Raw genomic sequence first — 15,542 nt, 5'->3', positions numbered from 1 at the left:
CTGTGGGCCGGCAGGGTCCATGCAAGACCAGGGAGACTCGTTTGAGTTGTTTCTAGTAGAGGCGGGAGCCTGGTGAATGGAAAAAGTCCATTCCAAGCAATCAGGGGACTGCTACTCTGAGGAATAGTTTTTCACCTATCATCCCCAGAGAAAATTAGCAGAATTCCTCCACAAAATATGTAGCCCAGAGATACAGGGTGGAATTTCAGGCAGTAGACTAAAGCTCATCTAACTTGGAAGTGAAATCAACCTAGACACTTTACGGGCTGGAATAACTGAAGACATGGGGGCTTGAACCCACACTCCAAAGCTGTGCTTTTTCCCCCTTAGATTATGGCTGAACGGAAGAATGCCAAAGCCCTGGCCTGCAGCTCCTTACAGGAAAGGGCCAATGCGAACCTCGACGTCCCTTTGCAAGGTAAGTCAGCGGCACCTCCTGTCCTCATTGTGGCCCTGTGCCCCGGTCCAGGACTGAAGGCTCTCACATGGTTCTCTGGCATTTCCAGTCTCCTTAAAGAGCACATTCAGCTCAGCACGGTTTGAGCCTGCACGCTGGGCCCCACAGAGGCTCAGAGTTGATTTTGCATCACTAGGGTTAGGCACAAAGCCAGAATGAGTTTTGTTGTTACTGGACAAGATTAAAGAATATTGTCTTTAGTTTTTGCCTTTGTTTTCATTTTATTTTGTATTTTATGTTCTTTGTTCTAAGAATACTGTCTTCCTATTATAACTCATGTGCAACCTGGGGTAAGAACCCCAGCTAGTTTAAAAACACGTGGGTTGGGCTGGTCTGAAGGTAGTGAGTTACCTCAATTGATGGTTCAGCCAGTTACAGATCAACCTCCTTGTCCTCCTCTTTCTCCCCTTCCCACTACTATACTTGACTAATCTTAAAAACAGAAAACATGGGCCAGGCGTGGTGGCTCATGCCTGTAATCCCAGCACTTTGGGAGGCTGAGGCGGGTGGATTGCCCTAGCTTAGGAGTTCGAGACCAGCCTCTGCAACACGGTGAAACCCCGTCTGTACCAAAATGCAAAAACTTAGCCGGGTGTGGCGGCGTGCACCTGTAGTCCCAGCTACTCGGGAGGCTGAGGCAGGAGAATTGCTAGAACCCAGCAATTCTCAGGTGATGAAGGTTGAAGGTGAAGGTTGCAGTGAGCCGAGACCGCACCACTGCACTCCAGCCTGGACAGCAGAACAAGACTCTGTCTCTAAAAAAAAAAGAAAAAGAAAACATGGGTTGAGTACTGAGGGAACTCAGTTATTTTCCTGTGTCTCTGGTTGTGCCCTTTGAGATTGCATTTTCTGTGGGCATCAACCACACCTAATTAAATAGGACACCAAAAGCTGCTACGTAATATACATCAAAGAGACGGTAGCAGCTTTAACACAGAGATGCCACCTCCTGCTTTCAAATGCATTCCTGTCTTGAAAGTTGAACAGGATTTTGACAGAGCCCCACTATGTGGAGTAATGCTGCTCTTGTAGAAAGTTGCTACATTTCCATCCAGAAACATAGGGCGTTATGGCACAGGGGGTGTCCTGCGCATTCTGATGATGCAGAGCTACGGCTCTTGTGTACATGTGTGTTGGAACCACTGAGAAAGATGTGTTGCTTTTGTTCCCTATAGTAGATTTTCCAACACCAAAGACTGAGCTGGTCCAGAAGTTCCACGTGCAGTACCTGGGCATGCTACCTGTAGACAAACCAGTCGGTATGTGAAACATTTATTGTCTTTCCACTTTGCAAGTGTGCGGGAGCTCACAGGAGGCGTTCGCCCTCCCTCCAAGGAGGGTGAGGTCGGCTGTTTACTCTCGTGCCTTGTCTTGAATCAAGCTGTCACCCTGTCACCTGCCAGAGAACATAAACGGTCCCGATCAAAAGATCAGTAGAGGGACAGGCCCTGCTGCTTTGACCTGCCATCCCCAGCGTACAGCACTTTAGCAATACAGACATGGATTTCTTGTGTGCCCAGAAGTCTAGAGCTGTGTGACCCAGGGCTGTGGAAGAGCTCTGCTGCTGTGAAACGAGGCCTCCATCTCTGAGGCCGGGGCACCTGCTTCGTGTCTCGTCAGCTGGCGGGCCAGGAGAGAGGGCTGCAGAGGCTTCATGCTGTCAAGGAGTGACACAGTAGTGGCACACACAGCATTGAGCTCACTTGCCGGTGGCAGAATGTAGTTGCTGGGCTATACCAAGCCAAAAGGAGACTGGGAGATGGAGCCTTCACCAGGGTTAAAAAAGGCTGTGGAGAAATCGCAAGCCGCATACACTGCCGGGGGGCTGTAAGATGCTGCAGCTGCTTTGGAAAACAGTCTGGCATTCTTCAGAAGGTGAAACATAGTTACCTTAGAACCAGCAGCTCAGTTCCTAGGCATAGACCCAAGAGAAATGAACAAAAACGTGTATGCAAATGTTCACAGCAGAATTATTGATGAGAGTCAAAAAGCGAAACCACCCAAATGTCCTGACAAATCCACTGACAGTTAGATAAATAACAGGCGATACTTCCATACAGTGGAGTTTTATTTGGTGATACAAAGGAGTGAAGGACTGAAGTGTGCTATAGCATATATGGATGAAGCCTGAAAATATGCTATGAGAGAAGTCAGTCCCAAAAGACTGCGTACTGTGTGATTCCGTTCATACGAAACGTCCACAATAGGCAGATCTCTAGAGTCAAAGTAGGTAAGGGTTGCCTTGGGCTAGAGGCTGGGAGGCGGGGGGAAATGGAGAATGACCCCTGCCAGGTACGGGGTTTCTCTTTGGGGTGATGAAATGTTCTCAAATTGATTACGGTAGGTCCAGCATGGTGGCTCACACCTGTAATCTCAGCACGTTGGGAAGCCAGGGCAGATGGATTGCTTAAAGTTCAAGACCAGCCCAGGCAACATGGCAAAGCCTCATCTCTACAAAAAAAAAAAAAAAAAAAATGTAAACAATTAGCTGGGCATGGTGGCATGTACCTGTACTCCCAGCTACTCCGGAGGCTGAGGTGGGAAGATCACCTGAGCCTGGGAGGTCAAGGCTGCAGCGAGCCGTGATCATACCACTGCACTCCAGCCTGGGTGACAGAGCGACACCCTGTCTCAAAAAAAAATTGATGATGGTGATGGTTGCACTCTGTGAATGTACTAAAATCCACTGGATTGTACACATTACATGAGTGAATTGCGTGTGAATGATACCTCCAGAAAGTTGTCACTCCCACCCCTATCCCCCAGAAAAACTGGGAGCAGCCGGCAAAAGGGCCCCTCTGAAGGGGGGGATCCACTGTAAAGGAGCCGAGAGATGGCGAGGGTGGGGAGAGGCTGAAGGGCCGTGGTCTGCTTATATAGCCAGCGTGTCAGCACCAGGTGCCTGGAGCTTTTCCTGACTCTCCTTTCCTACTGAAAAGGCTGGTCTTTCTGTCTTTCTGTCTTTCTTTCTTTCCTTTTTTTTTTTTTTTTTTTTTTTTTTGACAGAGTCTCACTCATTTGCCCAGGCTGGAGTGCAGTGGTGTGATCTCAGCTCACTGCAACCTCCGCCTCCTGGGTTCAAGCAATCATGTCCGGCTAATTTTTGTATTTTTAGTAGAGACAGGGTTTCACTGTGTTGGCTAGGCTGGTCTCGAACTCCTGACCTCGAATGATCCTGCCTCAGCCTCCGAAAGGGCTGAGATTACAGGCACGAGCCACTACGCCCAGCCAAAAGCTGGTATTTCATTCCTGTTGCGCAAACATGAGAATGAAGTGTCCTGGCTTTTATTAAAAAAGATCAGTCTGGGTGTAGCTGTTATTGGTGATTTGGGCCCACATTTGAGTGTGGTAAGTGGCTTTAGGACACTTTAAATTATCCTTTTCTGTCCCCAGGAATGGACATTCTGAATAGTGCCATAGAAAATCTCATGACCTCATCCAACAAGGAGGATTGGCTGTCAGTGAACATGAATGTGGCCGATGCCACTGTGACTGTCATCAGTGAAAAGGTGAGAAGGAATCTTCGATGGCATTGGCATGTCTGGGTTACAGTAAGTATAAGATACAGTGGTTTTCTGTGGAACTTAGGAACATAGTCAAGGCTGGAGTTGTGCGTCCTTGATTAAGATGGCCTGCATTTGAAAGATTTGGCCCTTTGTCTGGGTCTAAATCTGTGCGTACCTCTGTTTTCCTGTGGTCTGAGAAACTTCTCTTCTGGTGCTCCTGATTCTGTCTTCCTCATGTGCCCCGGAGACAAGTTGTTTGCTAGAGGTGACAGGGTGAGGCTAGCAGCCACTCACTCTCAGGGCACCAGTGTTGCCTGGGCTGTGTGATCTGGGGCTGGGAAGCAGAAGATGCTTCCATTCGGGAGAGCTCTGTGACTCTCTCGGTAGCAGAAGGAGCTACTGGCTGTCTTGAGAGAGGCCACATTAGCCTCAGCCCAAATTATCCCAGTTTTGTGGTTGAAGAAATTGAAGCATAGAGAGGCTCAGTCATTTGCCCAGCCTCACACAGTTGGAAGCAATGGGATCAGGACTCAAATCCAGGCAGCCTGGCCCAGACTCGAGCCTACTTCTCTATTCTGCCTCTGTGAAGCACCTACCATGGAAAGACCACCAGTCATCAGCCTGCTCCACGGCCGCCCGGTTCACCCTGGAGAGAGGAGCAGGGTGCGCGTTGCCTGCCTCCAGCTGGCATGCTGAGCTCTCCTCCGCTCTTCAAGCAGGTCCTGCCCTTCCCCACCCCAGCGTCATCGCAAGCACTGCACCCTCCATGCTCCACCCTCTGCCTACCTGACCCTTACCCAGATCTCCACCACAGCCTCCTTCCTCCTGAGAAAACTTCCCGACCTCTCACACTAGCGTACTTTGCTCATTAAACACTCCCAAGGCACCAGAGTGAATATTTAATAAGTCAAGATGTTAATGATCCAAAAGTCAACATTTTGGATGTGTTTATTAATTCAGAACTTGCATATGGTTCTTGCAAAGGATGTAGTGTTCATCCCTATAAGAAAGAATTCTGGGCCGGGCGCGGTGGCTCAAGCCTGTAATCCCAGCACTTTGGGAGGCCGAGACGGGTGGATCACGAGGTCAGGAGATCGAGACCATCCTGGCTAACACGGTGAAACCCCGTCTCTACTAAGAAATACAAAAAACTAGCTGGGCGAGGTGGCGGGCGCCTGTAGTCCCAGCTACTCGGGAGGCTGAGGCCGGAGAATGGCGTGAACCCGGGAGGCGGAGCTTGCAGTGAGCTGAGATCCGGCCACTGCACTCCAGCCTGGGCTACAGAGCGAGACTCCGTCTCAAAAAAAAAAAAAAAAAAGAAAGAATTCTGAACATTTCTTTAGCTGCCTCATATGGATCCCAGATGGACACCAGTTTGCCAGAAAGAAAAGAAAAAAACAATTTGACAACTTTTTGTTGATTTGGCAGCTTTTTGTTTTATATGGTTTTAGATGGAAATGTGATTCAATGTGTTGTTTAGTTTGGGTAAGAATCACTGGACGAAGAAAGACACCGTGAATCCCTTTTTTCTGGTGCTCTGGGGGTTTACTTGGGCAAATGGGTTTTGGGCCACCGGGTGTCCTGTATTGGGCTAGATGTAACAAGTGTAGACGGCATTGCTCCTCCCGACAGTGAACTCACAGCCACATGCAATAATGGAGAATGGGACGCACATCACAGCCCATGACAGCAGTGCAGTTCAGAGCAAGAATGACCTCCGGAACAGGGTAGCCACACAGTGATGGCCTCTTCAGACGTTTGGCAAGGTTCCGCTTTTTGAGAAAAACACAGGTCCTTTCTGAATTGGCCTGGCTATACTTTCTGAATGCCAGTTCCTATGTGCTGCCACTCTAAGCCTGATCCTGGCACCTCCTGACTGGATGCCGCATAATGTCTCCTGCAGAATGAAGAGGAAGTCTTAGTGGAATGTCGTGTGCGATTCCTGTCCTTCATGGGTGTCGGGAAGGATGTCCACACATTTGCCTTCATCATGGACACAGGGAACCAGCGCTTTGAGTGCCACGTTTTCTGGTGCGAGCCTAATGCTGGTAACGTGTCTGAGGCCGTGCAGGCCGCCTGCATGGTGAGTAATCCCGGTACAGGCTGTTGAGCCCTCCCGCCTCTGCTCATCTCTAATATGCCATGCATTAGAGCGGAATCACTCATGGAAATGGAAAAAACCCTATCCCTAAAGTAATGCTTTACTTTATAACGCTGTCATTCCTAGGGCCAGAATCAGTTATGAGAAACAGATTACATCTCAAAAGGCCAGGACTCCTGAAAGAAGTGGGCCAGATAGAGGCTCCAACGAGCTTCACAACCACCAGCTTGACGACTGTCAATCCTTGATCCCAGATCAATTTCATACGTGAAATGTTGGTCATGCATGAGTTGGTACTGTTTGGATTCAATTCAGCACTTTAAAAATCAATACATTGAATGACTTTTATTTCCAGTGATTGGTTTCTGTACACTGTTCTTATACATTTTATTTATATCGATTAATTCAGTTAGGTAGTTGTTAGTTCTATTTTATTTATGAGAAAATAGAGACTCAGAAAAGTTAGAGAATGGGCCCCAGGGCTTGTCAGTGACAGAGCCGAGCCTGGATTCAGCCCCAAGTCTGCCAGGTGACAAAGCCAGGGCTCTTTACACCACATGGATACTTGGAAACAAACAAGAACACCTCATTATTCCTCCATCATATGTCCTTTGTGCCTCTCTTACGCCAGACACTGCAAATAAAAATGAGAGAACTGGGCTGGGCGCAGTGGCTCACGCCTGTAATCCCAGCACTTTGGGAGGCTGAGGCAGGCGGATCACTTGAGGTCAGAAGTTTGAGACCAACCTGACCAAATGTAGAAGCCCCGTCTCTACTAAAAATACAAAATTAGCCAGCATGGTGGTGCATCCCTGTAATCCCAGCTACTCAGGAGGCTGAGGCAGGAGAATCACTTGAACCCGGGAGACAGAGGCTGCAGTGAGCCGAGATCATGCCATTGTACTCCAGCCTAGGCAACAAGAGGGAAACCCATCTCAGAAAAAAATGAGGGTGCTGTATGAGTGTGGGCACCAGAGCCTATGGGCAGGTGTGTTCTAGCAGCAGGTTGGGTGCTGGGCCCGAGTGGAAGGAGGTGCAGTCCGGATCATGGTGGGCTTAGGATGGTGTGTGGAGGCCTGATTTTCTTCAGCAGGGATCGCTAAACTGGGGATTGAATTGATTGTATGTAGATTTTATTATTTATTTATTTATTGAGATGAAGTTTTGCTCTTGTTGCCCAGGCTGGAGTGCAGTGGTGTGATCTCAGCTCACTGCAACCTTCGCCTCCTGGGTTCAAGTGATTCTCCTGCCTCAGCCTCCCAAGTAGCTGGGAAGACAAGCGCCCACCACCACGCCCGACTAATTTTTTATATTTTTAGTAGAGACAGGGCTTCACCATGTTGGCCAGGCTGGTCTCAAACTCCTGACCTCAGGTGATCCACCCACCTCAACCTCCCAAAGTGCTGGGATTACAGGCGTGAGCCACCGCACCCAGCCTGTATTTAGATTTTAGAAGAGTATCCAGCAAAAAAAAGAAGACGACAAAGTAAAGGATAGGTTGGAGGAACAAGGCTGAGGTGGCGATCAGGCAGGAGGCCAGTTACCTTCTGCAGGTGGGAGAGAGGAGGGGTGTCCACGCCAGGAGAGCAGCGTTGGGAACAAACAGGAGCAGAGGCTTTGAGAGGCGCCGAGCTGCCTGGTTGGGGGAGAACTGCTGCATGTGAAGCCCTGTGCTTCACTTAATTCAGCCTCACACTTGCGGGCTGGAATCTAGGGCGTTCAGCGTGACTGAGATACAATCCTTGCATCGTAGAGCTCAGGTTTAGTGGGCGAGACACAGAAACCCAAACTCTGTTACAGTGTAGAAAGTGCCGTAAATAAAAGTATGAGGATCTTCACTTTCAGCCGGTGCCACATGCCTGTAGTCCCAGCTTCTGAGGAGGCTAAGGTGGGAGCATGGCTCAAACCCAGGAGATCAAGGCTGCAGTGACCTGTGATGGCACCACTGCAGTCCAGCCTGGGTGACAGAGCGTGACCCTGTCTCAAAAAAATAAACAAGAAAAATAAGTATGAGACTGTGCTGGATTGAGAACTGGGAAGAAAAAGACCTGGAGGCCCTAAAAGCAGATAACTTACAAAGTTTGCCAGTGAGGGGGAGCTTGAAGGGCGGGTAGCATTGGAGGGTTTGTTCATGTGTTTATTTCAGGACAGGAGAGGCCTGCCCCTCCCCGATATTTTTTTTAAGAGATGGAGTCTTGCTGTATTCCCCAGATTGGTCTTGAACTCCTCCCTGGAACGACAGGGGAGCACCACCATGCCCAGCTAGGTTTTCTTTTGTGGAAAATGGTGGTAGATAAAGAACCGAGGAGGTTGGGTGCAGTAGCTCACTCCTGTAATCCCAATACTTTGGGAGACTGAGGCGGGTGGATCACTTGAGGTCAGGAGGTTGAGACCAGACTGGCCAACATGGTGAAACCCATCTCTTCCAAAAAATACAAAAATTAGCCGGGTATGGTGGCATGCAGCTGTCAACTCAGTTACTCAGGGAGGCTGAGGTGGGCGGATTGCTTGAACCTGGGGGCAGAGGTTGCAGTGAGCTGAGGTTGCACCACTGCACCTCCGCCTGGGTGAAAAAGTGAGACCCTGTCTCAAAAAAAAAAAAAAAAAAAAAAGCCAAGGGGAGGGACTTCACCTCTGAATTAGTTAGAGGCCTTTTACTTTAGGATAGTCCAGAAGATGCTGAGAACCAAGAATGGGTGGAGCTTAGGGAAGGGAAGGGAGTTCTCTAACCGCCCCCAATGCCCCCATACAGCATATTGTGAGGTTATGAATGAAGGGAAAGTTTGCACCTGTAATTCCAGCTACTCGGGAGGCTGAGGTGAGAGGACCCCTTGAGCCCAGGTCCAGCCTGGGCAACATAGAACGGCCCTATGTCTAACAAAAATGTTAAAAGGATGAGGTGGGAGAGCAGATGGCAAAGGTGGGGCACAGAAAAGAGCCACTTGACCTTTATCATTTGAAACAGAGCAGGAAGGAGGGAGAAGGGAAGGCTGGCGTTAGACGCTTGTTATCTGGTGTCACACTTACACCATCCTCTGTGAGACTGGCTAACTTCCCCCAAGAACTGTGGGGCCAGGATTCTAACTCAGACACTCTGAATATGCAGGAGCAGGGCTGGGGTTCAGGGGAGCAGGGACAGTAGAGGAGTCAGGTGAACCCGCTGACCAGGTGCAGGGAGTTGATGAGATAAAGGAGATCTGTGAAGAAAATAGAAAATGGGAGATTTCAGCCAAGCGAAAATGGATGACGACTATTTTGGTATTTTATGAAGTTGCAACAAATGATAGCAGATGGTTTTAGTCATAAAATGAATGGCTTTCAGACTTAATTATACGTTTTAAGTGATAACGACAATGAGCTTTATCTCTTGGCTACAGCTGGTTTTCTGATTCTCAGATTCATTTTCCCTCTTGGAAACAACTTTTACTCATTTGCTTCCTATTTTAATTGTATCACTGCAACGAGTGGACACAGCTCAGCCAATCTAGTGTAAGGCATACTAGTAAAATCAAACTGTTCTTCCCTCCCGCCCGCTCTGAATCCAGTGTTTCTGGCTCAGGGGCTTTCTTCTTGGTTCAAATCTGCATGATTCTCCATGTGAAAGATCCATATGTGAATTTATACCATGTGAATATCTATTGACACTAACATTCTTTTGAATCTACTTAATTTTTAGGCATATTTTACAGCTGTGTGGTATAGGCCCAACAGAAGACATTTTGGCAAAATTTAGAATAGAACAGAGAGGGATCCTTTATGAAATCCAACACTTAGGTGCGGCTTTGATTCACACTGCATGTGTGTGACTACGGTTTGAAATTCCAAGTCCAGAGTCCCAGGTTGCCACGTATAAATCCGTGCTTTAGATGTGTGTGGTTTGAGTTGTGATGTGGGCCTAGTAAGATACCTTACACAGAGGAGACATGTAATCGATCATCATTTTTCATATGATTGATTTGAAAGGGGTTGTTTTGTGGCCTAAAAGGTATGATAGAACACTGCACCATATCCTTCCCCGAGAGTCTTGCTTCTTACAGGGACATCAGCCTGTTCCATTACTAAAGAGCCTGTTAATATTTAAGTTGATTTTTTTTTAAAAAGCCATGGAATGACAGTCCTGCCTTGGTATATACATAGGGGATTGATTCTAGGACCTCTGAGTATACCAGAATCCTGCATATTCAGGTCCTGCAGAACCCACGTATAGGGAAACTCTGCCCTGTGAATAATTGGGTTTTGCAAACCAGGAATACTATTTTCAATCTGTGTTTGGTTGAAAAAAATCCTCATATAAGTGGACCTGCACAGTTCAAACTCTGTTGTTCAAAGATCAGCTGTATTGTATTTTCATTATTTGTTTATTTTGAGACAGGGTTCACTCCGTCGCCCGGGCTGGAGAGAAGTGGCCACACTCACAGCTCACTGCAGCTTTGACCTCCCAGGCTGAAGCAGTCCTCCCACCTCAGCCTCCCAAGTAGCTGGAACCACAGGCGTGTGCCACCACACCTGGCTAATTTTTGTATTTTTTTGTAGAGACAGGGTTTCACCATGTCCCCCGGGCTGATCTCAAACTCCTGGGCCCAAGTGATCCGCCTCCCTTGGCCTCCCCAAGTGCTGGGATTACAGGAGTGAAACACCATGACTGGTCAGGTCAACTGTATTTTTAAATGTTTGGATGACAAAAAAAATTTTTTTGATAACTTTTAACTTTTTATCTAATCTTAAAGAATTACTTACCTTCCCATTATGCAAAACCAGGTGGACTACATTGTTATATTTCTGAAAAACAGGAATTATCCCTTGTGCCAGTGCTAATGGATTTTTAAAAATTAATCCATAAAGATTTAGACTTGTATGTAAAATGTATCCCGAAATCTTAATACCTCATCTTTTTAATTAAAACAGGAAATAGGGAAGGAAACAAACGTTTTTGAATGCCCTCTGTGTTGGTAGACCTATTTCAGGCGTTCCTCAAGCATTACCAGCATTCCTTATGTAATCATAACACCCTCTCTAAACAGTGCCTTCTTCAGCCATTTTACAGTTGAAGAAACTGAGGCTGAGAAAGATTTAATAATTTGCCTGGGGTTCACAAGTGATAGACCTTAGATTCAAACCATGCCTTTCTACTGTGCTGTCAGTGCGCCATGAGTACCCACCTAGATCTGCATGTCACTGATGAAAAGTGTAACACTCTCTCCCAATGCTTTCTGGTTTCATTAGCTCATTGACTGTGAGGTGTATTCACTGCGGACTGTCAATATAGAGGACATGTGGAGAGTGGAAATGGATGGAAGGAAAGGGTGGCAAAAGCCAAAACCCCTTTGTTGAGCCTAATATTTTAGGAGAATTTAAAGCACTCACATATAGAAAAAAATAACTCTTCGATTTATGTTTAGGAACTAGGTCATTAACCTTTGGGAGTCAATGTATGGGTGATGACTTAAAGTCATATTAAAGAAGAAGAAATAATATGTCATTAATTACCTTAAAACACGTTTTGTTTTATTTCAGTTACGATATCAGAAGTGCTTGGTAGCCAGGCCGCCTTCTCAGAAAGTTCGACCACCTCCACCGCCAGCGGACTCAGTGACCAGAAGAGTCACAACCAATGTAAAACGAGGGGTCTTATCCCTCATTGACACTTTGAAACAGAAACGCCCTGTCACCGAAACGCCATAGCTGCACATGGGAAAAGACTCGGCTATTTACCTGAAAATTGACTAGCTACACTAAAGAAAATGAACTCTGCCATCTGACCTTCCATCCAGTTGCTGATGCTTTGTCTTCAGAGAATTTACCCTTAACCAAGCAGTGTTAGACAAGCATGTTCTCTCGTCTTGCCACCATCATGTGATATGAAAAGAAGCATGAATAATTTTTTTTGCTGTAAGTTACATCATGCGCAGTGGAAGGTCTTTTTCTTATTGTAAATATTGTGAACATTACTTAACTTCACACATACAGAGAGAAGAATGTGGCCACACCCCTCCTAGTGAACTAATGCTGCGTCCTTGGAGTGAATGATGCGTGAGTTAGTTTCACTGTCTTCTTGGCTGGATCTGTCACAAGCAACATTTAAGTCCTACTGCACTTTGCCCTGTTATCCACATTGGAGTAGGCACTGCATAGCAGATACCATTGAATTGCTGTAAAAATAGGATGGCGAGTTTGTGTTTTAATTTTTCATAAAATTGAACCTGTTGGTTGACAAAATTGGCTGTTGGCATCAGTATAGAAACCAACTGGCAGCTTTCCTTGACAAGCTCTTTGACACATGGACACCATTTCATGTCTACAGCTGTTTGTGGGATGTTGGAAAAAGTGAAACTTCAAAATTGATGAAAAACTAAATTTGAGGAATTAAAATCGAACAAAACATAGCTTTTCTTTTCAGATGGTTTTCAAACTGATTATTTTTAAAAGAGATTAATAAAATCATAATGCATTTTGGGTGGGACATATTTCAAACTTCTGCCTTATATTGTACGGTGCAGCTAGAGAATTATAGTTCACTATGGCCATTCTCTACATAAACATTAAGATGAAATACTCCTCATCAGCCTTTCATTCTTAGTTTGAGAACTAGCTGATATGCAATTTGAAGTTGAGGAAATATCATTGATATTTCCATCATGCACGATCATTTTCGATTTCTACCACCATGTTATTTTTGCTAGTCCATGTGCTAGAGGTAAAGGTTCTGCTGGAATTCTGCATCCAGCTCAGTCCCCCTCTGATGCTTTTTGCCCAGAAAGCTGTCTGTCCATCAGTTATTGTCCATGGCAACAAATTACATTAGGTTGAACCTTTCCTTGAATTTATGTATTTAATATTAGAATTTGTTGGACTCAACTAGATACATTTTTAAATTTATATTTTTTCCATTTTTACTTTGAAGATTTGAAATTTTCATATCTGAGCAAAGTCTACATAGAAATAATGGACTATTTCACAAGTTTCCCAAAAATAGCATTTTCCTGCTCCTTTTTATGTAGATGAGAAACTTAGCTGTAAAGACATACAGATTTAGACTCTTGTTGACATTGTCGTTTTAAAAGGAAGTTGCTAAGGTGATCAGTCTCAATATTAGTCTTGTTTACTTCTTTTTAATGTTAAAATTAACATTTACAACATCCAATTATAAAAGTAATGCTTTATGTTTATGCACTGCTATGTACTTGTCTAAATGATTTCCACATTTTTATCACATTTGAGCCTTACAAGGTAGAGAAGGTACTAAATACACTTTAGAAGTAAAAATATGAAGTACCAAGAGGCTAAACCCACTGGCCTAAGATCTCACCAAAGTTCATGAGATAACCAGGACTAGGACCCACGGCTCCCGACGCCCATACTTGCTGTGTTATGCTGCCTCCATATCTGTCAGGAAGAGCCGTTCCAGAACGACTCGGCATATACTAAGAAGAGCAGGTATGGAAAGATCTATTGTCAGGCAATCTTAGAATTCCCTATATGAGTGGGAGAAAGATGTCCAAATTCCTTACGCAGTGGTATTAATGATGATGCCATTGCCTTCTCTAAGTCCAGGACTGTTTTCCTACAGTGTGCCTCAAACGTGTGGTAGAGGACAGGATTCTACATTCACAGCCTGTTCCATCTACGAGCTTTTCCAGACGCTACTTGTGGTAGAGACATTCCTAACTCATGGTACTTAGCCACCAGAGATCATGATGGAATGAGTGGGTGGCTTTTCTACCAGCCATTCCTTCAGAATTCATGAGGGGTGGGGGGCAGGGGGACTGGAATTGTCTTAGCACCCTAATGTTATGACAAAACTATGCTACTTTAGAAATGCAATCTACTTTTCACCAATACTACTGATCTGAAGTAACCAATGATATCATAAGAAATCACTGCATTAAGAAAATCCTTGCCGTGCCCTTTGAAAAGCTGTTCAGAAATCATTTACAGTGATCTTTCATCATGGTCTCTGTAGTGAAACGTTTTAGTGTGATAAATTTCAAAATTCTAAACAAATTACCCACTTTTATATTGGAAATCTCTACCAGAACTCCCTCTTCATTTTTTAAGGCATACATTTGCTTGTTTTCAAGATCAAGAATTCTGAGCTAGCTTTAAGTAGCAAACTGATTTATATATGCAATTATAGGATGCATTAAGATGAATGATAGCCTTTACTTAACATATTGAAAACTTTGCTGCAGATGTTTTGTTTTGAAAATGGCATTGTATGGTAAATGCAAATTAATTTTGTAAAATTATGTTAAACAGTATGTTCAGACACTTTCTGCCATGGCCAAAAAGTATGTATGAAAGTATGTGTGTATTTGTCTGTGAAAGGATACCAATGTTTTACCTGATATCTTAGTGACACTTCAGTTATCTATCTATGCATTCTTTAGATCTGTGATTCGGTAAACAGGCAGCCATGTTCACGATGCCTTGTATGTCTTACCATATTTTTAATTAACCTGTTAAATACAGCTTAAAATATTTTTATTTTATTTATTCTATTTTTACTGAAATATACTGCATTATTGTGTTAATGTATTATCTTTCCTGGATATTATCTCCCAGTATATCCAGATCTAAGTAATCTCAGTGAACTATACATTGCCTAAAAAGTGGTTTTGTAATGATTTATAGTCACATTTCTATTGGGATATGTAGAAGAAAAGGCAAAATGCTTAAAGTTCCTTTTATTTTTTAAAAGCAGCTAGATAGACACAGACTTGCCACCTCATACATCTGCTCCTTCGCAGTGTCAAGGGGAATGACTAGCCAACACGCCTATGGCTAAAAACTTTCCTTTGCAGACTAAAGCACTGCTTGGTGCTTCGTTTTTCTACCCTTCACAACATGTGTGATTTCACCTAAGAGATATATACATGTCCACATGCCCTTTGTTTCCACCTGGATATAAGATCACTCATAGCTAATTAGGACCATTGTTTTTTGTTCGTCTGTCTTGTTGCATGAAGGGACACTAGACCCATTTCCATTAAAATAAGTTCTTGGTGATAAACTGTGGCACTGCTACTTCTTTTTAAATCCACTTTATGATTTCAAGATGGACACTTGTAAGATGACTTGACACAAGGCCATTGCCTGGAAGCCCCAGAACTTTCATGGCCCGTTCATGTCCCAGGCATTGCAACACAAACTCAAGATTTCGCCACAACATGACAAGCACTTTCCTAACTGATAGCACAATTTAACTAACAAGCCCCTTCGCTCTCTAGTTGGCCAGGCTTAACCTAATACACATCTAACATGTGCCGCATGGCCAGTAGAAAGTTTAATTTCAGCTTCAGGGCAAAGATACTCACTCACACCGTGTCAATCGTGAGCAGTAGTCCCTGGCCTCTGGAGCAGCTTGCTTCCCCTGAAAACGCTTTGTTTTCCTTTACGCCCCTTTTCCTGTTGACCACTTTTACATATTTAAATGTAATTTGTTGTGAGAATAAATTTAGCTGCATAAAACGTTTGGCTC

General features: G+C 44.9%; 1 protein-coding gene across 4 annotated transcripts in view; it reads left to right on the top strand.

Moving 5' to 3' along the window:
* APBB2 (amyloid beta precursor protein binding family B member 2) overlaps positions 1-15,532 on the top strand; it is a 411,292-nt gene extending 395,760 nt beyond the window's left edge. For all 4 annotated transcript variants that reach the window (XM_025385333.1, XM_025385334.1, XM_025385335.1 and 1 more), the window contains 5 exons: positions 331-418; positions 1,633-1,716; positions 3,851-3,966; positions 5,867-6,046; positions 11,579-15,532. In XM_025385333.1, the coding sequence (XP_025241118.1) occupies positions 331-418; positions 1,633-1,716; positions 3,851-3,966; positions 5,867-6,046; positions 11,579-11,746 (636 nt within the window). In that variant the 3' untranslated portion in view covers positions 11,747-15,532. The remainder of the gene's footprint in view (positions 1-330; positions 419-1,632; positions 1,717-3,850; positions 3,967-5,866; positions 6,047-11,578) is intronic.
* Positions 15,533-15,542: the final 10 nt, after the last annotated feature.

The sequence above is a fragment of the Theropithecus gelada genome, chromosome 5 (genome assembly GCF_003255815.1).
Source record: "Theropithecus gelada isolate Dixy chromosome 5, Tgel_1.0, whole genome shotgun sequence".
NCBI classification, from domain to species: Eukaryota; Metazoa; Chordata; class Mammalia; order Primates; family Cercopithecidae; genus Theropithecus; species Theropithecus gelada.
Note: the sequence above shows the minus strand (reverse complement) of the source record. Positions and strands in the feature narration are given on the sequence as shown.